At 35.4% G+C, this 26,115-nt stretch overlaps 1 protein-coding gene across 1 annotated transcript; it reads right to left on the reverse strand.

Moving 5' to 3' along the window:
- Positions 1–93: 93 nt before the first annotated feature.
- Positions 94–24,827, reverse strand: LOC110039601 (probable ADP,ATP carrier protein At5g56450). The gene is given in 3 exon segments (XM_020744725.1): positions 94–709; positions 711–796; positions 24,289–24,827. Coding segments are annotated over 3 exon segments (1,014 nt in total). The 5' UTR covers positions 24,679–24,827; the 3' UTR covers positions 94–171.
- Positions 24,828–26,115: the final 1,288 nt, after the last annotated feature.

Raw genomic sequence — 26,115 nt, forward strand, 5'->3', positions numbered from 1 at the left:
TATCAAAGATTTCAGTGCTGTGTAAATATGAAAATTTAGGTGTGAGACATGTAAATACATAAGAATTGTGTGCTATGCATCTAAATGTCCCTAAGTGTAAATATCAAACAAAAATACATAAGAATTGTGTGGTATGTATGCAAATTTCCCAAAAAAAAATGGATGTACCTGTCATAATCGGCCCCAGTTCATGAACCTCTTCACCTCATCATACAATACCAAAATGGCAGCTGCTCCGGTGCTCCTAAACATGTTCGAAACCGCACCGCGGTAGAATGAGACGACTCCTTCCGTCTCATATATCTTCCTCCAGCAGTCTGCAGTGCTGCCATACATCTGCTTCTCCAACCCGGACTGCATCATCATCCGCCGTCGCACGGTATCGAGCGGATAGGAAATCAGCCCGGCCATCGTGGAGACCAGCTGCGCGGTCGCCCACCTTTTCCATAAAGCCGAGTTTTCTGACACGAGAAACTCCTTAGCAGTGTCGAAGCCGCCAAAGTAGAGGCCACGGTGGATCACCATGCCGTGGAGGGAGGCAGGGAGGCCTCTATAGATGCCTCGGATGCCGTCGGTTTTGTGGATGGTTTGGAGGAAGTGGAGAATGCCTCTAAACTGGCGCGAGTCCGACTTGCCAATGTCGGCGGCAAGCCGGGTGTGGGCGATGTCGAGAGGGTAAATGAGAACGAGTGTGGTGCAGCCGGCAGCTGGCCAGAAAGTTGACGGTGGCGGCTGAGGTCAATCCGCCCGCCGGAGATGCCTCTCCATCCTCCCTGAGCATGCCTCTGTAAAGGTCCTGGATTAATAACAAAGACAGACTCAGACAGTAAAGTTTGAAACCATTAGCTTCCTCAGAGTAACAGTTAAAGGAAACATGGATAAGAAAGGAGAGAGATTTCCTAGGAACCGCAACGGGCATATACATACATGTCGCCCCATTCCTATGTATTTACATATCTAACACTTAAATTTCCTTTCACATTTACACTATACAAATCAAAAAAATTAGATGCACAGTTTTCACGTATAGATAAGGTGGTTGTAATTGAAGTTTGTGTTTTAAATATGTAAACATGCAAGAATTAAGTGGTGTGTATGTAAATCTTCCTAGAGTAAATATTTCAGGATTTTAGGAGTGTCTTTCTTTTGGGGCATTTATATACATACCGCCCAATTTTTATGTATTTACATATCTAACACTTAAACTTTAATTTTTATATTTATACCACCCAAATCTTTCATATCGCATAAAAAAATATCACTATTTAGCTTTTAAAAAGTGAAATACATATTTCCATGCATAGGTAAAGTGGTAAGTATGTAAAAAGTGAAGTTTAGAAGTTAGATATGTTAATACATAAGAATTGAGCGTTATGTAGATAAATCTTCCCTTTATTTTCTCTTTAAACTTATCATAGCAGCAAAAGGAGCTTGGCAAAAGGATATTCATCTAGTAATTTGAAAACCATTAGCTTGCTTAGAGTGACAGTTGAAGGAAAGATGGATGCCACGTTAGAGTAAATATTTCAGGTTTTTAGGTGCGCATTTACATGGATACCACCTGATTCCTATGTATTTACATAACAAAAACCTACATTTTGCCTTCTAAACTTACCCACCCAAATCTTTCATAAGACAAAAAATACAACCATTTTAGTTTTAAAAAGTGAAATACACTTTTTCATGAACAGGTAAGGTGGTATGTATGTAAAAACTAGAGTTTAGGTGTTAGATATGTAAATACATAGGAATTGAGTGGTATGTTACATATTCCCTTTCTTTTCTCGTTAGGCTTAGCATAGCAGTCAAAAGGAAATGGAAAAAGGAATACTCATCTAAAAACTACAAATTGCGTAGATGGGTCATGTTATCGACTGGGTCTTTTATATGAATCTGTTCGACAATCAATGGAGTTCTGATGCTTATATGGTTTTAATCAATCTTCAAATAGGATAAATCTAGCTGCTTGCATCAATGCCTCTTTTTTTTTATTTTGCAATTCTAATAGTCTGATCTTTGTTGGGATGTTGGAAAGAGAGGTTTAGGGTTGTTGGGAGTGGGGATGAAAGGGATATAGGGTTGGTAGAATGCAAAAAAAAAGGGGGTATTTACATACATAGCACTCATCTTAATGTAATAGCATATTTCACACCTAAACTTCTATATTTACACATATAGTGCTTTGATGCTTTAAACTATACATGAATGGTGTACTTAACTAAAATGGTAATAGTGCTATTTTTTATGTTATATTAAAGATTTGAGTGTTATGTGTGTAAATATAAAAGTTTCGGTGCAAGATATGTAAATACATAAGAATTGTGTACTAGGTATGTAAATTTCGCAAGAAAAATCTGACGAGATTAGGGATTTGGGACAAATTTCTTGTTGAGACTTTCTAACCATGAATAGACCAATGATGATGGTTTTAGGTCAATTAGATACATGATTAGGTCTTTCTGAGACTTCTACGTGGATTGTCATGGCATGGGGACAATAGGAGCTGTGTTCTGGTGAAGGAAATGGGGGAATTTCAAATCTTGGGAAGATTGCGAGGTTTTAGAAGAATAGGAAATATAAAAATGATAATGTTTAGGCTTGCAAAACTTGGTCGTAGTTGATTCACATATCCATACAAAAGCTAGACAAATTTTTGCAAGAAATCAAATTTATTTTTTCAGTAAATTATGGGGTAAAAATAATACATTAGGTGTTGCAGCAGACAAATGAAGCAGACAGAGAAAGACACTCAAATAATCTTAGTAAAGATTTGTTAATGCCATGCACATCATTAAATATAGAAGTTTCGAATTTGGGTTTAGTGTAAGGGTGGTTATTTGGTGATGCAAGGCAATACATAGTTGCAAAAAACATAGTAAGTAGTAAAATGCTATTAAAAATATCCAAATACCGAGATAGACAAGATGGAAAAAAATAATACTTGACTACAAAAACTTCTTGAAAAGAAGGCTGAAAGCAATGGACATCTAAATTATCACATAATTATGGTTGTTTAATGGATTGTTTGGGATTAATTTTATTTTTTATTTTTATTTTGTTTTTTTCCATTGTTTTTAAAAACATGTTTGTTTAATGTGCTTTTAACATATTTTTATTTTTTATTTTTAAAAACAAATAAGCATGTTTTTAAAAACAGTTAAAATAACTTTTGAATGATTTGAGTGCTTTCACAAGCAATCACAACATAATGAAATATATTAAATATATTTTGTTTCAAATCAAAACATAAACAAAATAAAATAAAACAAAAACAAAAGCGATCCCAAACTACCCCATGTCTCTTCCACACAAACCACATTTACCTTTTTTAATGATTATTCAAAATAAAAGAAAATAACCCTCACACAATAATGAAATGCCAGTATATAAAAAAGCAATTCCCTTAGTGAAATTTAAGGGGACTAACCGACAAAACTAATGAAATAAGCCACCCTTTTTTCAATCCATAATTCAATGGGACACGGAGCATCAATTCCTGATATCAGTCAAAGGCATCATTCACGTGTGGCCATTTTGTTCTCTACATTAGTCTAGTTTCTATGAATAAATTGCACATGCAATCCCCACTCTAAAGTACAACAACAACAAAACCTTTATCCCACTAAGTGGGGTGGGTCAGCTACATGAATCCTTTTTCTCCATTGGGTCCTATTTAGTGTCATATTTTCATTTAAATCTAATAAATTAAAATCATTTTTCATACAATATGCCCAAGTCATTCTAGGTCTACCTCTGCCTTTATTAACATAAGTCGAATCTAAAACATCTACTCTTCTAATCGGATTATCAGATGGTCGATGTTTAATGTGACCAAACAATCCCCACTCTATAGTAAATAAAATAATATATCAAAATGACCACCATTATATAAAAGAATAGGAAAAGATATTTGCCTCCTATTACAGTCAGAGCAGTCATTCCAAGCCCAAAGTACCGTTCGTAACTAAATAACCCAAATTCCTCATCATTCCTCAATTTTTTTTCTAAATTTTAAGGTTTGCCTTATTAGCCACCTTGGTTTGCTCGCTCCTGTGCGGGTAGCCAAGCAAATTTCAAATTCAAGTTCAACCTTATATTGTAAAATCAAATCTAGAAATTTGGTGTTAGGGTTGTGCTACTCATTATCAGTTACATAGTAAAAGATATGAAATAATGAGTGATGATGCTGCTCCATAGATATTGATGACCATTAAGGCAATATGGCAAGTGGCATGGTTTAGATTGATTTGGTGAGGTAATCTCTAGAATTCGTAGGAATCACCTTCCTCGCTCAAGGGATAGTTGCAATGAACTCCTTCCCCATACAGACCACTCAAGTCCTACATATTTACATATCTAACACATAAACTTCAATTTTACAGACATACCACCATGAAAAGTTGTATCTCATTTTTAAGTGAAAATTATAGTATTTTTTATGTGATATGAAAGATTTAAGTGGTATAATTGTAAAAAATACTGTTTACGTAGATATTAAACACATAGGAACTGGGTGGTATGTATGTAGATAGATTAGAAGTTATTGAACAGATCAAACTATTAACTAGATGGGCGAACAATATTTTTCATAAAACTAACTACAACATTTCTACAAGAAATTCTTTGCATCATGCTTAAATGATCTCAAATAATACCTGTGTCAAATCAACTTCTTTGCAAACATAAGCCCAATTAACTCTTGTACTCACGACAATATTTATGATAAGACCTCTAGATATTAGACTCCATGATATTTCTTATAAGGAACAACATCATAGATTACGCAAAATACCTTACAACTTGATAAAAAAAGCTTTCTCGCCTTAACACAACTGAGAGATGGCATTTCGTTTAACAAGAAGTTAATGGGAATAAGCTAGTACTTATAATATGGGATTTGCATTAATTCGAGCTCATCAATGAAAGGGAAAGCTATCTCTTAAATGGATGTTGTATAAGAATTGTCCTATTTTGCTAGAAGCTCGTCCAATTGATTTTTTTCGCTTTGAATCTATTTGATGATGAGCTTCTTGAACTTCTCTGACCTCTACCTTGGCTTTATTTAAATACCAAAGGTCTTGATTCTTGACCTTATATTCTCAATTGATTTGGTTCATGATCTTCCTCAACCTTAAGATGAGTGTGTAATGGAGTCCAACTAGCATTGATTCATGTATGGCTTAATTGTTTTTAGCTTAGAACTTGAACCCGAGGGCATTAAACAAGACTACTCCATCCAACTTTAGTATAAGAATGGTGACTCCATCAGCTCTAGCTAGTTTAGAACTAGAGATGCTGTCAAATAGTTATTTTCTAGGCTCTTAGAATGACTTATAAAGCCTTGATCTGCTTAGCCCTATCCATTCTCTTTAGGGTTTCGAAAATCAGTACACACATTTGTCGTATAGAAAGATGAATCCATTAAGCCTAGACAATCTTGCAGTCAATTTCCATATTTCTTTAAATGAGCAAGGAAATGTTACTCCAATATTGCCTTAACGTTAGGCGCTATGATAAGATAAGGTAGCCCAAAATTTTTCCATAATGTAGTCTAAATATGCATTTGTTTGAATTACATCACATATTATACTTCCACATATAAAAGAAAGTCTTCAAATCTTATAGAGTCTAGCTTTAAACAATAGTAGCAACTAGCCTTTATCCCATTAAGTGGGGCCGGCTAAATGAATCCTTTTTCTCCGTGGTGTCCAATTGAGTGCATATTTTCATTTAATTCTAATAATTTAAGATCAGTTTTTATACATGCCCAAGACTTTTTAGGTCTACCTCTACCTTTCTTAGCATAAGTCAAATCTAAAACATCTACTCTTCTAACAGGGTCATCAGATGGTCGACGTTTAATGTGACCAAACCATGTAAGGTGATTATCTCTAATATTGTCTCTCACTAGAGCTACTCCAAACCGTTCATGGATATATATTTGCTTTGCATTTTGTCTCTTAGTATAAAACCACTCATCCACCTGAGCATTCTCAAATCAACAACACTTAATTTTATGTTTCTCTTTCACAAGCCAACATTCTGCGGCAAAAAAAAATGTAAATTTTCATGCTTCATTCCTTCTGGAAAGGAAAATTTTATTTATAAGACCCCGATACATAGAGCCAACATTTCATAGCCTGAATGACAAAACTCTATAATAAAATTGCTTCATTGATTATACATTTGATTTTTCCTCATCAATTGGCTGCATTGAAATTTGTTAGTAGCTAACAAAAGCATCAAGGAATTTGAGGATAATAGACTTTCAAGTCTAGTATAGTTTTAATAGTTGGCAAGGGTAATCATCCCTATGCTACGGCTAATTAAGAAATGTCAAGTCAATGCACCATTTGTCATTGCTTTTATAAACCCCTTAAAAAAGTTAGTTGGTATTCCTCTTTCATAATTTCATCAGTCTATTACCCAAAAATAATGTTCAGGCGATGATAAATGCTTTGATCTAATGTCGGTATCCTGAATGACTCCCATGCAAAGACATCAATGTTATTTTGCAGTAGAGATAAACTTTGGTTAATAAATTACCTTGCTAGAGGGAATTTACTTGAAAATTTTCAATTGAATTACACTACTTCAAAAAGTTGCAAGCCTTCGTGATTAGTCATGTTAGTCTACAGTTGGCAAAATATTTTAAGTATGTACAATGTTCAGCTAGCAAACCCTCGTATGGAGAAAGTTATTTTGCCGAGTTGAGTTGGAAATTGTATGCTTAGTGGTAGGTTAACATTATGACATAACAAAAAATGATCATCAAAACATGGCATTATAAACAAAAGTAGCTCAAGAACTAAAATATACAGTTGCTTGACTCATAATAACTATTATCACCCACTAATATTATGAAAATCGTGACACATTCAAGATCTTTTGATTCTCTTTTAAAGCCGATCAATGACCTCTCCATATGGAATCAGTTCTTCAGATCAATGCCAAAATCCAAATGGTTGAGAAAGAGGATATCATCGAGTTACTCATTTAAAAGAAATTCAACGGACCTCAAACTTAATGATTACAAATTTATTATTGGCACATTATTGAAAACATTATGGTTGGCATACATGTCCTTATTTGCACAAAAATAATATAAGATTAAAATATATAAATGAGGTTTACCTCTGTGATAGAAATCGTCACAAACTTCATCATTGATCTTTCCCATAAAATAGTGTCAATCAACCCAATTAACTGTTCAACCCTTCCTTGGTTGAGATAGGCTCCATGTGCTACCCTTGATGCGCTTCAGCTAAAAATTCCTTTAGATTTCCTTGCAAGTAGTTTCTCCAATAGGGACCGTAAGTAATGACAATCTTGTATTGCGCTTGTGGCCATTATAATAAAAATAAATTCGAAGAGCATGAAGATTTTTAGGATATTTGAAATACTTCGAACTTCGAATGGCTGTCATAATGACAATAAATGGGTAAATAAATGGAGGCAAGTGCTGAAACAAGTTAGATAAAATAGTGGGTAAGTTCCAGGGCTCCTGAGTGTGAAAAACTCCACCTAGATTTGAAACTGTCTCCCATGGAAGTTACTAGACTTAGGGTCCGTTTGGGGCAGCTTGTGCGTTTTAGGATAAGCAGCTTATCTTGAAACGCGACCCGCGGGCCGGCCGCAGTGGTCGACCTGCGGCCTGCGTTTAATGTAAAAAACTCAAACACGGCAGACAACGTTTTCAAAAACGCGCAAACTAAACGGTGAGGTGATATTTTAAAAACACCGCCGGCACTTATAAGCTACCCCAAACGGACCCTTAATCATTGGTTTACACCTTATTCTTCCTCACAGATGGAGTTGAGCATGTTGAAGAGGCAAGCACTTTGAAACCCTTGGTGAAAACTTTTAGAACTAATACACTTATTTGTCTTTTCCAATATCCCAGACAAAACTCAAAAGGTTTATTAGCCGCTGCAAACTTAAATCAACCACTTTACAACCACTACATTAACATCACGATCGCTACTGTTATGGAAAATACTAAATATTAGGTAGCTTGAATATTAAAAAGCTTGTATATTAGGTAAACTAATTAAAAGATATTTAATTTCAGATTTTTTCTGTATTAGGTATATTCCTAATCTATAGACAGAGAAGTGTCTACAAATAAGTAATATATAATTTTAATTGAAAACAAGAAAGTTTTCCGCTCACATGGTATCCGAGCACCGTCGAATCCTTCCTCTTTGCATCTTTCATCTTTGAAGTTAGCCTTTCGTAATTTTTTTCCGCTCGGGCTCATTCCAGCTTCCTCGATGTCTCTGTCTGCTTCCCGCGACATCATCATCTTCTTCCAGCGATGGACCCTATCGTCTTTGCCTCTGGTGCATTCCAGCTTTGTTGAGTCTTCGTCTGCTTCAAACAACACTATCTTCATCATCTGCTTCCATCAGCTTCGTCTGCAACGTCTGTATCGAACCACTTCGAACACATCTGTGTTTGCTTTGTCTACAATGTTCACACCTACTTCATGCACAAAGGTGTATTCACCTTCATATTCATCATCTTGTGCTTCTTCTTCGGCTTCTGTCATCACCCAACACCCATCTGCATTGCTCTGCATTGAGAGGATTAGGGCATCAATGAAGCCTTAACATGTTATGAGTCCATATGTCTGCTTCGATATGAGTCATCTACTTAGGTTGGTTTGGCCATATGTTATTTTTGTCTACTTCGTTCATTTTCTTTTGCTCAGTAGATTTAGTTGTTTTTTTTTTTTCGTTTCGACAATTGTTGTTGGATTGTTTGTGGTCGAGTTATTTATCTCCCAGTGTTTGACTGCTACTTCGGTCCGTTCGTCAGCACTAAATGCAATCATTTATCGGTAAACAAAAACATCTTTTGATAGGTTTGGTTTTATCAGTGACTTAAGATAACATAAGATGAAAAGTTAAATGACATCAATCATTTTTACTAGAATAAAATTATGAGACTATAGCTAAAAATTATCTCTCAAAAAAGTCACCTCATTAATAATTCTCCGGCTGAGACGGATCTGAATTATTTTGAGTGGATGAGGGTTGATGCCCAGCTTTTAATATTGATACAAAACTCCATCGAACCAGATCAATCTGGTCATCTCACTCATCATGATAGTGTTAAAGATTTGATGGAGGAATTATCATTTGTGTTGTTAGTGAGAGAAAATATTTCTCGAATTTTTTATGTATGCAAAGAGTTTTATCAAGCTAAACAACAGGATCAATCACCGAAAACTCATTACATGCACTTTAAACATTTTTATAAAGAATTGAAAGTCTTATTGCTCTTCAACAGACCCTAAGAGAAAAAATAACTATTACGGATTTTCTAGTTGTCCTCTATTACGGATTTTCTAGTTGTCCTCAACTCTCAATATAAAAGTATCAAATCACAAATCTTAGCTGATCCAGGATGTACAACGTTGAGCAAAGCCTACGCTAGAGAACTGCGTACAATTTTGAATTCTTAGGCCTTATCTGTACAACAACTTAGTGCTCTTGCTAGTCAAATAAATACAGACATCAGTAACCTCGGTCTCAAGATAATTACAGAAGTGGAGCTCCAAATTCTGAAAAATTAAGGGTCTAGGTAAAGTGCTATAATGTCATGAATCTAGTCATGCAAAGAAGATATGTCAGAAGTTGTTGAAAAAGGCCCATAGGGGTTCTAAATCTCAGTTAGCTCAGATGATCACTACTAGTGATGCCACTTAGAATCAGAATCTCTCCATCTCTACAGATGAATATGCTAAGTTCATCAAATTTCAGCAAGCATCCAAAAAATCCTTCCCCATCTATCATTGCCCTTGTTGTCATAATGACAACAAACTAGCTTCTCCCGCGGAGTCCTTTGTCTAGACCGAATCGGTCCAGACCCGAGAGGAGCAATCGACTCTCCTACGAGGGATTGACACCTCCTTTCCATAGGGGGGCCAATCCTAGTTATCTAGGACTTATATATGTGGTGATTTTGTTTAGGTTTTCAATTTTTGGCGTGAGGACAACCGTTGATATCCGTTTCTCCTTTCAAGGGTTGTATCCAAGTGATTGGGTGGTGTTCGACTGTATGTCCCTCCCAATGAGATAATTATCTTCCCCTATTCCCTTCCGCATCCTCCCACATCGCTCTCAACCGACCCTTCCCAGTTGCAACCACCAGGGACAGCCTCTTTCGACAATTTTTTGTAGTTCTATTATTCAACTGCCTTCCCTGCTCCTTGGCATATGTTCCGGTCGCTCATATCTTGTTTCCTTGTTGCTTTGAGGTTGTTTCAGCCATGAGAAATGCCCCTTTGTAGCCTTGACTGTTGTTCCAGCCATTCAGAACCACTTCAATGCCACCTAGGCACTCTCAGCCCCTCCCACGTGTTGTCATCACTATTCAAGTCCTCCATACCGGTTGCAATCACTGCTCTAGCCCTCGATCTTCACTATCGTTGACATCGATATCAGTTACCTACTTGTTGTCTGGAACCCATAAATTATTGCCTTGTTTTATTTTTTGCTTGCTAACCACCTCATTCACCATCCCGTCACCTTTCACCCCTCATCGATCACCACCAACACCCTAAGATCCGCCCTAATTTGATTTGAATTGTTGAGCCTGTTATTATTTTTCTTTTAAGTGGTCAGTTGTGATCACCTATGAGCTTTATTAGTAATAATATTTGTTTTAACTATTGTAGTTTGGACTTCCGAAGAGTTGGCAAGGGGGGTCGGCCAACAAGCTAGAAGATGGCAAAAGCAACGGGTAAGGTGGGGGCGACAAGGCGAAAAGCGGCGAGCAACAAGAACAGTGGTTGGAGTGTTGTTCTGGGTGGCTGCAACAAAGAAAATGATAAAGGGGGATGTGGGAGTGTTATGGGGGAAAAGTTATAAGAAAGATAAACATCACTTGAAGACCAAGATGCAGTCAGAACTCCACTTGAGACCCTAGGACAGCCTTAGCAAAGGAAAATGAGCGTCAACGGATGTCCCAAAGCAAATCACAGAAAAAAAACTAAATACCAAAAAATGCAAATATATATCCCTAGATGACTAGGAGCGGGACCGCTTAAAAAGAGACAGCATTCCATTGCCTAGAGGGTCGACCACCCCTCCAAAACTCTGGATTGAACCGGTCCTGGTTATGACGCCCCACGCCACACTCACTCACATGTTCAATCACATAGCTCAATTTCATTTATGAGATGCCTTCTGTAGAATTATATCATTTAAAAACTAATGTGCTTTAATATACAAATTTAAGAGTGTGATTATAAATTGATCGTTTATTAGCACTAGTTAATTCACATCTAGTACGACACTTCTACTTCTATACAATGAGGTTGTATGATAAATTTTTTATTTAATCATTAAATTTATAGCTTCCAAAATATATTTTATATTAATATTATTTAGCTTTTGAAGTATTTTTTGTTCAATTTTAAAAGATGTTCAAAGTGTTGCAAATTTGATTCTCCCACTAGAGTGCCAATGAACATCAACAAAAATATATATATATATATATAGAGAGAGAGAGAGAGAGACTTTTCTTCTTATGAAAAGAAAGGCCATTTTCATCCTAAATTTTTAACCCATTGAATCAAAATTTAAACAACAACAAACTTCCCTATTTTTATTCTCATGTATCCAAGTGGTGAAGCTACAGCAACAAACAAACAACTACCCGAAATTGCATTGCATCCACGATTAAGAAATTTGCTTGATGTTGAAGAGATCAAGCTTGTGATCAGGTCCAAATACAGCTCATGGTTTTATCATGACAATAGCAAAATTCCGCCTCACAACTTTCAGCAATGATAAAATTCCACTTATGGTGAGCTTAATGATGATGAAAAAAATTATAATTGTCGAAGATAAATTATATGCATTTTTATCAATTGGCACGGCGGATAGCGAAGCAAACAAGGTTGTGCCAGCAATAAGGATGGTCACATTTAAGCTAGAAAAATTAAGAAGACGTGCTAGTTCCATTTGAGGAGGGTAAGGACTAGTTCAGAATCAAGGATGTTGTAAATAAATACCAAAAAAGTTCATAGTTGGTTGCAGTGATGGTCCGCCATGATGACATTACTTGTTAAGATCATTGAAAAGAATGGTAGCAATCCAAATCTTGGATCTGAAGGTTGAAAAATTAGGATGTGAATAAACTTTCTCCTCCTAGAAGAAAATTCCATCCATATGTGTGGTAGTAGCTGGTTTGAAAGACTGTCAAAAGCTATTCCCAAGTTCTTCGATTTGATCTTTAACTATGCCATAATCGCCCACCTTGAAAACTTTTGGGGTGAACAATACATACATCAGATATAAACTTTCATATTGTTAAAGCAATCCTTTAGTCCTTAGTACTCCACCCAATAATGTGATGGCGTCGTTCATAATGCAAATCCAAATATTGTTTCATAACCAATGAATTGATTATGATTAATGTAAAGTTATGAAAAAAAATGTTGATGGTTGATTTTAGGTTGATAACCAATATTATAACCCATGCCAAAAAACATGGAATGATAACAAAGAATCCATTGAGAACCAAATTAAGTGGCAAAAATGCGGACTCTACAATAGATGTATGAACTAATTAAATCAAAGAAAAGGTGGTAGAAACACCTATTGAGAACTGATGGATGTTGACCCTTAAAATAAAATAAAAAAGAGGCAATCTCACCAAAAAATATTGTTACTTGTTGCCGCTTTATTTAAGATTTTATCCTTCTCCACTCTCACGAGTAGTTAATTGAGAGTGGGAGTATGAAAAGAAGACAACAATCAAAGCCTCCCATTCCTTCTGGATACAAAAATAGAAAGTATTTTGCTCATCTTCCTCTCCCACTCGTATAGTCTCCTTCTCTGTCATTAGTGAAAGCAAAGACGAGATTGCTCTATAAAAAGAGCTTTACTCCTCCCTATTCACACGCACGCAGAAGCCTGCGCCGAACTTCAGCCTTATGCTTAGCAACACACGGCAGGATCCCAGCTTACAAAGACTTTTGAAACTTATGCCTACCACTTTGCCCCTCATGACCAAAATTTTTATGATACAATCGCGATTAAAGCTAGCCGGAAAGGCAACATACGGAATCACTTCACATGAAAACTCTAAAGCTCTTCATTTGCCCTTCCATGAAGGCAACGACAGGATCATTGCGCTTAAAGGCCTCCAAAACTCATGTTCTTCAATGTATCAAACGCCTAAATCGAGGCTCCACTCCTTTTTTATCACAAACCTTTTACTGTCTTAGTGTGCGCAATAGCCAAATACCTCTTCTCTAATCCCATGCCCTACACGTAGAGGGTGTGATGCCATTGTTTTCCTCAAAACCAAGCCATCTTCTCTTGGCTTTCTTTCCCGAATAAGCCCGCTATGGATCCTCCTTTGCTTCTTCTTCTTGATTATTCACTGAATCAGCTCGTTGAGGATCCTACTTTGTTGCTTCCCCTTTCTTATTCACATGAACCACTACACCCTTCCCTACTTGCGAGCTCCACCGCACAAAATAAAGCCAAAACCCGTGCCTCTCCCTTGTTTTACTTCTTGCCTCACGCAATCCCAAGCTAAGAACCTCTCCGCTCAAAGTGGCTACAAAAAGAGCCTTTCTATTTCTAAAAATATTACGAGTAATATATATATATATATATATATATATTTGTATGTATGTATGTATATATTATAACATAAAATCGTAGGTATAAAGAGAGAGATAGAAGGAAAGAGAAGGGAAAAATTTTGTGGTAATTCATTGGCCTGTTGATCTTACAAGCAAATATATCTACACAAGAAAATTGTGCTCACATTATTTTCATGCGGGTGAATCAATAACCCACATACGTCTTATAGACCTATAAGTTAGAAAACCCATCTACAGCCGCTGTGTCTCACGACACTGACCAAAGCATCCCTAAACAGGGAAGACACCAGAAGGCAACTGAAATTTCGAATGACTTTGGACTTGCAAAAAAATATAATTAATTAATTTGAACTACTGCACTTAGAAAAATATTTCAAATTGAACTTTTTGAATTTGCATATGACTTAATACTTTAAAGTCTTTGAACTTGTAAAAATAACTTCAAATTAGACAATTTGGACTTGCAAAAAAATTTAAATGATAACTTCCTCAAAATATTAAAATATTCAAGCTTGCAAATTGACTCAAATAAGATATATTTGAACTTGCAACAATATCTTAAATATAAAATATCATAAATTGGGACTAAGCTTAAATGCTTAAACAAAAAAAAACTCCCTCGCTACCAGATTTATAATATATGTGCAAGCAAATAGACGGTGATATTTTAAAAGCTTACATTGAACCTCTGCATGCATCAATGTATTCATTCAAATAAGATAAATTCATATAAATTTAACTTTTACAAGTGTTTTTTAAAATAATTTGTAATTCAATTCATGCTTTAAAATCATACAAATTACCTTAATATATGCAAATTTATCTAAAATAGCCAAATATGTGAGATAAAAAACCAGCATCTGCTCCACCAAATAAAAAAAATATTTAAATTTAAATGGTCTAAAAATACAACACGAGTTAAAGTTAAATGTTCACTCACTCTAATAAGCATGCAAAACTCTCTTGAAAAAGCAATTATTATTTTTAAGGAACCCTCATATTTTTAACATAAAATTCAAGATAACTAAACTATGCATGTTTTAAATGGTTTGTCTTGTCTATACACCAAGTTTATAAGAGTCACTCAATTAGTCAAATCTTCCTCTTAAGGACCGGAGTCGATGCATCTGATACTTTCAAGAATGTCCCAATAAAAATATAAAATTTTGCAAGTCCAAACCACCTAGCCTAATTCTCTTCATCATGATTAAATTTGACAACACTAATATTTTAAAAATCTAAAATTGACAAATTTCAAATGAATTACAAATGTAAGTATTTTCAAATGTCCAAATCCCCAATGATGGCCGAGTTGATAGAAGTTTCAACCAGGAGAGTCTATTCTCAAAATCAAGTTTCAACAAATACTAAAATAAATCTACTATTATAATTCATGAACTCGATCTCTATAAGCAGAACATAATTCATAAAGTTCAGATACAATCATGTGTCAATCCTAAACCTAATCATTTATAGGTGTAAAGTTGACAGGGTTCAAATTAATCAAATATTTCTCAATGAAGATCATATTGACTAAAAACTTCAACCATATGAGTAAGTTTTTAAAATCAATTTTCAAATCAAAGTTCTCAAAATAACAAACCAAAATAATGAAATTAAAATCAATAATCTAAAGGCTTCAAACAAACAAATTAAAAATCAATCACATAAAAACTTAAAGCAAAATTCATCCACATCCGCAAAAGTATGTTGAGAGTGAAAAACTTTTGATTGAGTTCAGCTCACAAAGAGTGAACGTCGCATCAAATATATCACTATATTCACATCCAAAACAATCTCACGTCAGTAAGAACGTTGCCCAAGTTTTGTGGCTACATGGTTTGATCCAATGACTATACAAGAAATAGCAATTACGATCAGAGTCCTCTAACGCGGTAGTTTGAGGCCAAATAGTATTATTATACCACAATCACAATCGCAACTCGTATTTTCATCAACGACAATCTATCATTTGAATTTTAAACTATAAGAGTACAATTAATAGACACAAAGCTTTTTTATTAGCTAAGATTGACTTAAATTTGTCCTCTTAGATAAATATACACCCTAGATCCCTTGGACAACACAACTCATGGTTATTAATAAGAATTATTTTGCCAGATTGGGTCGACGACCTCCTCTGATTAAGTGAGAACCATGAGATCTTGATCGGGTTCATCATCATTTTCGACATCCATTCGTTTTAAGCTCAATGTCATAAATTTTACAATATAAAGCTCTAAGTTTGTTGCTACTATATGTTGAATATTCAACGTTGAATGACTAGTCTTAATCGAAAGTTTTCTCTTGTTATCAGGCAGGGTAAATAACTATCGGGTTTTGCACCTATGGGAAATATTGTACCCCATATCAAAAAGTTCGCACAAAATTTTTGGGTAGCGTTTTATCTACAATGTTATTTGTGTTCTGAAAATTTAACCCGAAATAAATACAAAAGCTCTCAATAACACAAAGACTCCAGGGCGTCGAATTTTAGTAGCCCACAGTGGAAAATAAATAAATGGTTTGAAAATTTGCAGGGGAAGGTATAAAATGCACATGATAAGATAAAATTAATATGGAAGGATCACAAACAAACCAAACAAAACATGGCTTCTAGTAATGCCAAAATACTTGTGTAAAATATAGCCATCCAGTTGTGCTGAAATATTTGTGTAAAATATACTTAAGGCCTCATATAACACTCGATTAGAATGGTTGGGGATTCATAAAACAAACTCTAATAATTATAATAAGGCTAACCGTGATGATGTTTAAAATTATAATTCTTTAGTAATGATAGACAACTTTGTTATAAGTGATAGAAAAGAAAAGAAAATATAATACACCAAACCATTTCTACATGTGAAATAACAGAACCACCAACTTTTGAGATTGTGATAGCAAACTGACGCTCTTTTTTGGTTCTTGGGAGAAGTGCATACAATAAGCAGAGTTAGTTTTCAAGCATGCGAGACTGAACTTACGAAACCGGACGCTCCATTAAAAAAGTACACGAACTACATATCAAATGGATTTCATTCTACCATACTAATGAAAAAAGCAGTATATGAACTACATATCCAATGGGTTTTATTCTAACATACAAATGAAAAAAGCAATGGACCCAAAAAATAAGTTTGTGCATCTCACTTCATTGTAAAGAGGGTTACAGAAATTTATATATTCAGCATTGGAGACCAACTTATAAGTTGGTTATTGGTCAAAAACAGAACTTTAGTTTCCAAAAGAGAGAGGATTATTACAGTTTCAATTGAAAGATTCTAAAGGAAAGCACGATGGCAATCAACAGGCTTCGTATTAAGATAACAGACCACACCAGCTTCGGTATCGAAATAAGCAAGCTATACTGAAATTACTAATATTCATCAGGACTAAGACATTGCAGGTGAATTTTTTAACAAAAAGGTTATTTAATAATCGAAGAACTGCTGCTCAGTTTTCCCCATTCCTTCACAGATTAAAGGATCTTATGAATACTAATATCCCACCGAAATAATAGAAAACACGCTGAGACAATAAAAACAAAGTTTTCCCAAAATGTTTCATCTTAAATATCAAGAATTTACAATTATGCATCTAAAATATAGAGGATTTACAACTATGCTATAGCTTTAACGTCGAAAAATACAAATCCAGTCAAATAACATGGAAATTTTTCAAAGCATAAAAGTCTGATATGATTTTTTAAAAGTAGTTTGACTATTCTAATGATTTTCAAAAGTCTAAACAACTCCAGTACTTCCTCTCCAGGTGGAAAAAAATAAAACGAAGTATAACTAGCCTATGCACCCAAGCCTGTGAGAAAAGAAGAAAATAAAAGAAACCTCAACAAAAAAGTATATGCTAGTTATATAGGCTATACCAAATGTGAAATGAGTTAGTCAGCTTATATGGAATATGGAAATATCAATACGTGGCATCAAACAAAGTTGATCTTTCTAAAAATTTCCAATAGTTATTAAGAAGCAATAAATTACAAAATCAACATATTTCATACATAATCCAAAGATAAAAAAAAAAAAACTTTTAGACATAAAGAAAATTGGTAATGCAGTATTTGGTTGTATGACATCCGTACATTTAAGATAACTTCAACGCCATTGAAACTTAAAGCAAGCTCCACACATCATTTGCCACTTTAAAAAAGTTTAAGACAGCAGGCTGTAAAACTAGTGAAGCTGCGAAACTGAGATTATTGATCATGTTAAAACTTGGAAACACCACGAATAAAATATTGCCTAATTTGGAAAGCTTGCACATTGTAAAATATAGTTCAAGAAAAAATCAACCTAAAGAATCCATACAAAAAGAGAAGAAAGAAAAAAAAGGGGAATTAAGCACCATTGTTAACATAAATAGCAATAACTAGTAGCATAAATAGGCTAACAAAAATATAAGCATATAATCCTCCACATCATTCTTTTAATCCTGATTTCATTAAGCATGCCCGTCCCATCTTACATTTGTTCTACTTCCAGTTCCATGCCTTCCCAAGATGTTAAGAATTTTGTGTTTATCTTAGGGCTTGTTTGGCATCGTTTTTATTTTTTATTTTTGCTTTCATTTTGAAAGGTAGGTTTAGTTGGTATAATTTTTATTAGAATTATTAGCCTAATTAATATTACAGTTATTATCAGGCTTTATTTGCTTTCTTTATTTTCTTTCGTTTCCATATTTATGTATTTTTGAATTTAAGTGTTGCATTTTATGTGGGTCTTATAATGTGTATTTATACACCCTTCTTATCATGGAATTCTAGCCTCAAAATTTAACATAGTATTAGAGCAATGATCTTAACCCTAGAGCTTCGTTTCTATTGTAATCCCGTTGAAGCCTTCTTCATGGTGATCGATACCTCCAATTGCGACATCCGCAGGACAGAAGCATCGCTCTCCCGTTGAGTTGAGGGTTACAGTTAAGACAGAAGCACCGCTCGAGTTGTTTAAAGGGTTTCTGCTACGATAGATGCACTGCTTGAAGGATTGGTGCTTGGTTCCAACCGACGGGATCCTGTTCCAACCAGCAGGAGCTCCCTCCAGCAGGCCACTGGACTAGCTGGCCGCGGTTTCCACCCGCCAGAATTCCTTTCTAGATATCGGGATCCCTTTCCATCCATCGGATCTCCGTTATTTTATCCACACGATAAGGGATCTCACTGTCTTGACAACTCAAAATCACTTTTGGATCAGTTGGAACCACAATGGATTCTTCCACCATTAAGCCTTCTCCGACAATGTACTCTAGTCCACCGAAGAGTCGACATTGATCTCAATCCCTCCACAGACTAGAGGAACGGAAAATCACATGAACTTCCTAATCACCACCCACAAATTGAACAGATCTAATTTTTCAATGGTTCAAAAGCACACAAACCGTCAGTCAAATCTTCCTCTGCTAAGGGTCTCACTACAACATCTCATTCTATTTCTATTCAACCTACCTCCACTTGGAACACTCCAAAATTATCTGAAACTCTTAAGAGTTAGATGGAGCGATTAATCAAACTACTTGGATCCATTCAATTCTCTTTCGGTCCATCGACCTCCACTATCCGTCAAGGTACCATTCCAGTCGTTGAATTATTGATTCAGGTGTCACAGATCACCTGATTATATGCTCTCAAGCTTTCTCGACATATTGTCTTTGCTCAGGGAAAGATACAGTAAAAATTTTTGGCGACTCCACTAACTCTATTGCTAGTAAATGATCAATTGTATCAACAACCGGTCTAACTCTAAAATTTGTTTTGCATGTTCCCCAATTGAAATATAACATGTTATTTATTAGTAAGCTAACACATGACATGAATTGTGTTGCTTGTTTTTCTTATGATGTTTGTGTTTTTCAAGATTGTCGTTTGAAAAGGATAATTAGAAATGTTAAGCAAGTAGTCGAGCTCTACTACTTCCAAGAGAAAGACACAGGAAACGAGGAGACTTCTCCAAGTAGTTGCAGTCTTTCTCAATCCACAGAATATCATATTATGTTGTTACATTATTGTTTGGGTTATTCCAATTTTTAACATTTAAAACATTTGTACCTATTAATGTTTATTAATAAAAATATTACTAGTCTCAAATGAGACTTGTCAATTAGCTAAACATTATTGAGTTCCATAATCTCCTCACCCTTACACGCGTTCCACTCCTTTTTACTTATTCACACTGACTTGTGGGGACCCTCTCGTACACCCAACTACACTAAAAAACAGTGTTTTATTACCTTAATCGATAATCACACTCAAATGATATGGGTTTATATCTTAAAAGATAAATATGAAGTTATTATCACGTTCAAAAATTTTCATTTTTTCATATTGCTCAATTCAAAATGTTAATTCAGGTCCTTCGTGCCAACAATGGTCGTGAATTCATTTACTCTATTTCAGATAAATTCTTAGTAAATAAGGGCATCATCCATCATAGCTCATGTACGAGCACTCCCCAACAAAATGGGGCAGCCGATAACAAAAACTGACATTTTCTCGAAGTAACTCACTCTATTATGTTTCAATCTAATGTTCTAAAAAGCTTTAGAAATGATGTTGTGTTTACTGTCACCTATCTCATCAATAGAATCCCCACAAAAAATCACAAGTTTCGAACCTCTTTAGCCATTTTGATATCTTGTTTCCCCGCCAAATGGTTCTTCATAATCTTAAACCCAAAATTTTTGGGTGCGCGATCTTTGTTCGTAACACTATTCTGAATCATACTAAGCTCGATCCTAGATCCATAAAATGTGTCTTCCTTGAAAGTGTATTCTGCCACTTAAAAAGACTGTCGAAATCTTGATCCTACTACAAATAAATTCTATGCGAGTGTCGATGTCTCCGTCTTTGAAAGTGTTATACACTTCCCTATCACTGTTTTAAGTGAGGAGTTTGATTTCTTGGACATCATTCCTTATCCAACCCCAATGGATATTACTCCAACAACTATATCCAAGGAACTATCCGTTACTCTGTACCCACCACCTATCAGTCAACTAGACCCTCCTCCCATCCTCTATGTCTATACTCGATGTACCATTTTGATGGTCCCACTCTGGAGCCCACTGCTTCCTTACAGGACCTGAAATCCACTCCGAGCAACATCCCCAGAACTAACCTCACTCCGAAGGAGGAGGTGAATTTTCTTATCGAGGAATGTAATCAGGCGAGCTCTCTTTATTCCATGAAAAAAATATATCTTTTTTCACAGTGTATCTCCGACATACAAAGTATTTGTTACTGTCTTGACGGATCATCATCTACCATTTACTAGTTGACCCTTCATGGAAAGCTACAGTAATGGATGGGATGAATGCCCTTTAACGGAATCATACATGGGATGTTGTGGATTTTCTCCGAGTAAGAAAGCAATGGGATGTCGTTGAATTTTTAGCATCAAGTTCAACTCTAATGGATCATTTGAACACAACAAAGCATAGTTGGTCGCTAAATGCTACTCACAAACATACCGGTTTGATTATGATAAGACATTTGCTCCGATTGATAAATTGAATACCATCCGGGTCATACTTTCTCTTGTTGTGAATCTAGATTGGCCCTTGCTCCAGTTTGATGTCAAGAATACTTTTCCAAATGGGAATCTCACAGAGCAGGTGTACATGTACCTCCCTTAAAGTTTTGACTCTGCTTTCCCTAAGGGACAAGCGTGTAAACTGCGGAAGCCTCTCTATGGACTGAAGGAATCTCCGAGGGGCTAGTTCGATAAGTTCACAAAGGTGGTAATGGGACATAATTTTCTTAAGCCTAATCAGATCAATTCCTCCAGTGAAAAAAATTTTATCCATATCGTCTATGTCGACAATATCATGCTCACAGGTGATGATCTACCAGTATTGAAGTCTCTAAAAGGTATTATTGCTACTTCATTTGAAATAATAGACTTAGGATTACTCTGGTACTTCTTAAGCATGGAAGTTGCTTGGTCATCTCGAGGGATTTTACTATTTCAGTGCAAATATGTGCTTAATTTATTGACAGAAAATAACCTACTCTTATGCAAACCAGTAACAGTTCCAATGGATCCAAATGAGAAAATAGCTGATGATCCCAATGTTGTTTCGGTGAATAAAACTCACTACCAACGTTTTGTGGGGAAACTCATTTACCTTGTCAATACTCAGCCCGACATTTGCAATGAAATAGGTATTATGAGTCAATCATGCATAATCCCTATGAGCACCATCTCAGAGTTATTAACTCCTTCACTACTTAAAAAAAAAGACATCGGGTTCATATCTTTTTTTTTTTTTTGCATCACACCTCTCGTTATATTGTTGTTTATGCGGATGCAGATTAGGTTAGGTCCATCCATGATCAAAGATCAATCTCCGGATACTATTCATTCGTGTGGAGAAATGTTTTCACATGGAAAAACAAAAAATAGTCAGTTGTGGCCTGAAACAGTTTTGAAGCCAAGTTTCACTCTATATACTTGGCTCTCTATTTATGCATTATGCTTCATGAATTACATCTATCAGTCTCTGGTCCTCTCTAGTTGTTCTATGATTATAAAGATGTCATTAACATCGCATATAATCCGGTCCAGCATCATCGCACAAGCATGTAGAGATTGACTGACACATTATTAAGAAAAAACTTCATTCATGGGAGATTTGTATTTCATCTGTTCCATCCAATGGTCAATTAGCAGATATGCTCACCGAAAAAAATCTTCCGCAGCCGTTGTTTGACGACTTCAAATCCAAGTTAAACATGATGAACATTTATGCTTCAACGTATGAGGGAGTATAAGAATTATTAACCTGATTAATGTTGCAGTTATTATCAGGCTTTATTTGCTTTCTTTATTTTCTTTCGTTTTCATATTTATGTATTTCTGAATTTGCCTTGTCTTTTATGTGGGTCTTGTAATGTGTATTTATACACCTCTTTCTTATCAATAAAGCATGGAACTCTAGCCTCTAAATTTAATAGTTTTTATATGTTTTTATTTTTGTTCTAAAAAATTTAACTTTTTTTTTAATAACATTCAAAATACCTGAGAAAAGTTTTGAGCATTTTTAAAATAATTAAGCAAATATGTTAATTCAAATTAAACATAAACAAATATAGTAATAAATGAAAAACAAAAAGCAAAAGTGATCCCAAGCAGCCCCTTAGTTGAGCGCTCAATTTCATTGATTCGATGATTGGCCAATAATATAACTAAAGCACAATAGCCCCGTATAACAATAGCAAGCCACTTTGCTATAACTACAATACTACAAATGGAAGATGCTTTGGCACAACCACAGCCCAAGTTTTCTTCCTTGACATAACTATAACCCCCTGACTACAGTGACGCCTTACAAGTATGGGTGTTTCTATGCATGGCACTCAATTCCTATGTGTTTACATGTCTAACACCTAAATTCTACTGCTTACACTTACACAACCCAAATCTTCTATATCACATAAAACAAACCATTTCAACTTTTAAAAAGTGGAATACACCTTTCATACATAGGAAGGTGACATGTATACAAAAATTGAAATTTAGGTGTTAGATATGCAAATGCATGTTAAAAAGTGAAAAAAACCAATTCCTATGTATTTACATATCTAACACCAAAACTCTACTTATTACATTTATACCACCTAAATCTTTCATATCACATAAAAGGCACCATTTTAACTTTTAAAAAGTGAAATACACCTTTTCATGCATAGGAAGGTGGCATGTATGTAAAAATTTAAATGTAGGTGTTAGATATGTAAATACATGAGAAATGAGAATTATGTATTCAAATGCTCCTTACAAGTAATACAATACCATAAATGTAAACATTCAGCAATTGATAATCTGCTAGCTCTAAACATTGTTAATGGAAATCTTCCTTACAAGTAAATACAACAGCATGAGAATTGAGTGTTATGTATTGAAATCTTCCTTACAAGTAACACAACACCATAAATATAAACATTCAACAATTGATAAGCCGCTAGCTCTAAACATTGTTAATGGATCAATGCAAACACCTACAAACTTTTCTCTCCTCCACATATTCCCCTTTATCTGTTGCAGCAGTTTTCTATCTCTACTTTTTATATAAACCTTTAACAAAATAACGCTTGGTTCAGTAGGCTGGCCTTCTCATTCGTCGATTTCAGTAAGAATCTCTCAACAAATAACGAGCCTCTCTGGAACAAAGGCTTCGCAAATCATATGGAAATTTAGCATAAATCTTAAAGTTAATTCTCTGGGCAAAACTTAAAAAAAATGGAGCATTTAAATTTGAAAAATTCCCAAACGTCCATTTGTGAGAGTCCAAATCTAAAAATTTAAGCTATGTATGATGAGTATCGTGTATTAAAGAGTAGAGGGATGTCATTTCCCAGTGCGAAAGTCCACAACGAGAAAGAGTCCATTTCTCATCACCATAGTTATTTAAGGATATAGAAAAATCATAAGGTTGAATTAGTATCAAGTCGCAGTAGCACTTCCACACTAAGAACCTTGCTCAATAGTGTTTATGAAAAAAAAAAGGTCGGAGAATCACATTCTCCCCAGCTAGAACCCTTTGTTACCCTACAGAAGTTCCTTCCATGACAAGAATCTCACCCCCCAATCACGCAGCAATCGATCACACTCCAAAAAAAACTAATGGAAAAAGGAGATTACCTTGAGAGAGAAATTGAGGGCGACGGAAGGGTAGTAACGGAGAACGCTAGTGCCGTTGCCACGCCAAAGAGAAAGTACGCCTTCCTCGCGGACAGTGCGGGCGATGCAATCAACCATGCCGCGAAAGCGAACCTTACGCGCGTGACCAGTCAAACCAAGAATGGCGGCGTTGCTCTCCTGCGTTTGTAGAAGAAGTTTCGCCCGTTCGATCGGCGCAACCACTGTGTGCACCAGTCCACCCATCACGGCCCCCGCCACCAGATCCCGCTGAAAACTCCCCACCCTTCCCCAACCGCCTTTCTTCGCCCGTCCTCTATCACCATTGCCGGAGCCGCTGCTGATCTTTTCCCCACCGGTGCAGCCTCCGCCGTTCACGTCTGCCGTCTTCATTCCCCCCTAACAGTCGTCTTCCTCAGCCCCCTTCCCTTGCTCTCTCTCCCTCGTTCTCCAGTAGAGAATTTCTCGACTTCTGAGATTCCAACACAGCAGATCAGAATACGGCAGCCAGTACTGAATTTGGGATGTTGCCTCCATCCATCTTCAGCAGCTCATGAGGCTGCATTTTGCCTCGGCGACAATTTATACAGCGAACCTAAAGAGATCACGTGAGGCTCATGTGATCTACATTTTTTTGTGTATTTTTGTAGGCTGAAAAATAAATACTCCCGACACATTCAAAATATCATTATTTTAATTTTTTGAATTATTAAATACAACTTTTATATACAAATAATGTGGCACAAATGTAAAAATTTAAATTTAGGTGGTAAATATGTAAATACATAGTTGTAAGTGATAAATATGTAAATATTTCCAAAAATAAACAGTATTATGATATAACTGTCTTTAAAATAAATAAGGTAAAATTAACTTTCTATTGATAGAGTACATGCATAGTCAAATAAAAATAATACAACCTTGATATATTGAGATTTGATTATCTTGTAAGATAAAATGCATGTTAATTATTTTAATTTTATTATTTTTGTTACATGTCTGAAAATTCATAGTAGTTGAGTACTAATTTAATGTCTTAAGTGTTGTATGAAATCTAATGCACACAGATAATAAAAAAAAATAGAATGAGATCAATAATTTTTACGTGATGGAGAAAATCAAAAGTCTAATCCAGTCAAAATGATTCACTATAAGTTTGTAGGTAGATAGACAAACCCTTGTCTTGCAACCGAAAAAATGGTTACAATATTCACCAAATATAATGTTTATCATGTTTACAATGTATAGAAAGATTCGATGTATTTTCAATAGAATCCTCAAGAGCAATTACAACTGGGAGTCATCGTCCGGTCTTTAATACAGCATGTTTGAGATATTTCGTTGGCTCGTTGCATAGCATTTAGAACACTATTACTCTGAACGCATGAGTCTTCGTCATCTAATAAAGTAATTCATTATTCCGCAATATATGTCGTTACTTTGACGAAAGTATATCAAGTTTGTTGAAATCAAAGCTCTCGATCATTTTTAAAATCGGAAGAATTTCTACTCAAAAAATGCGTCGAGATCTATGTTAAATGCATCATAATTCATGTCAAATAATAAATTTAAAAGATGCCCCTATTTTTTAGCATATTAGTTCTTATTATCCAAAATCAATAAAAATAGTGAAAAAAAAAACTGAAATTTTTTATTTGGTCTGCGGCGGACGACGATGGCTGATAGGTGGCGACAGAGACCGTTGAATGTGTGGGAGGAAAATATCATAGCTTGTCATGAGAGAAAGATGTGGTGGGGGTTCAATCAGGTCAAAGGTTGCAAGGGCATGTTCCTGACCTCATTTTTGGTCACATGGGACTTGCACGAACA

This window comes from Phalaenopsis equestris, unplaced genomic scaffold, assembly GCF_001263595.1.
Source record: "Phalaenopsis equestris unplaced genomic scaffold, ASM126359v1 Scaffold000002, whole genome shotgun sequence".
In the NCBI taxonomy this organism is placed as follows: Eukaryota; Viridiplantae; Streptophyta; class Magnoliopsida; order Asparagales; family Orchidaceae; genus Phalaenopsis; species Phalaenopsis equestris.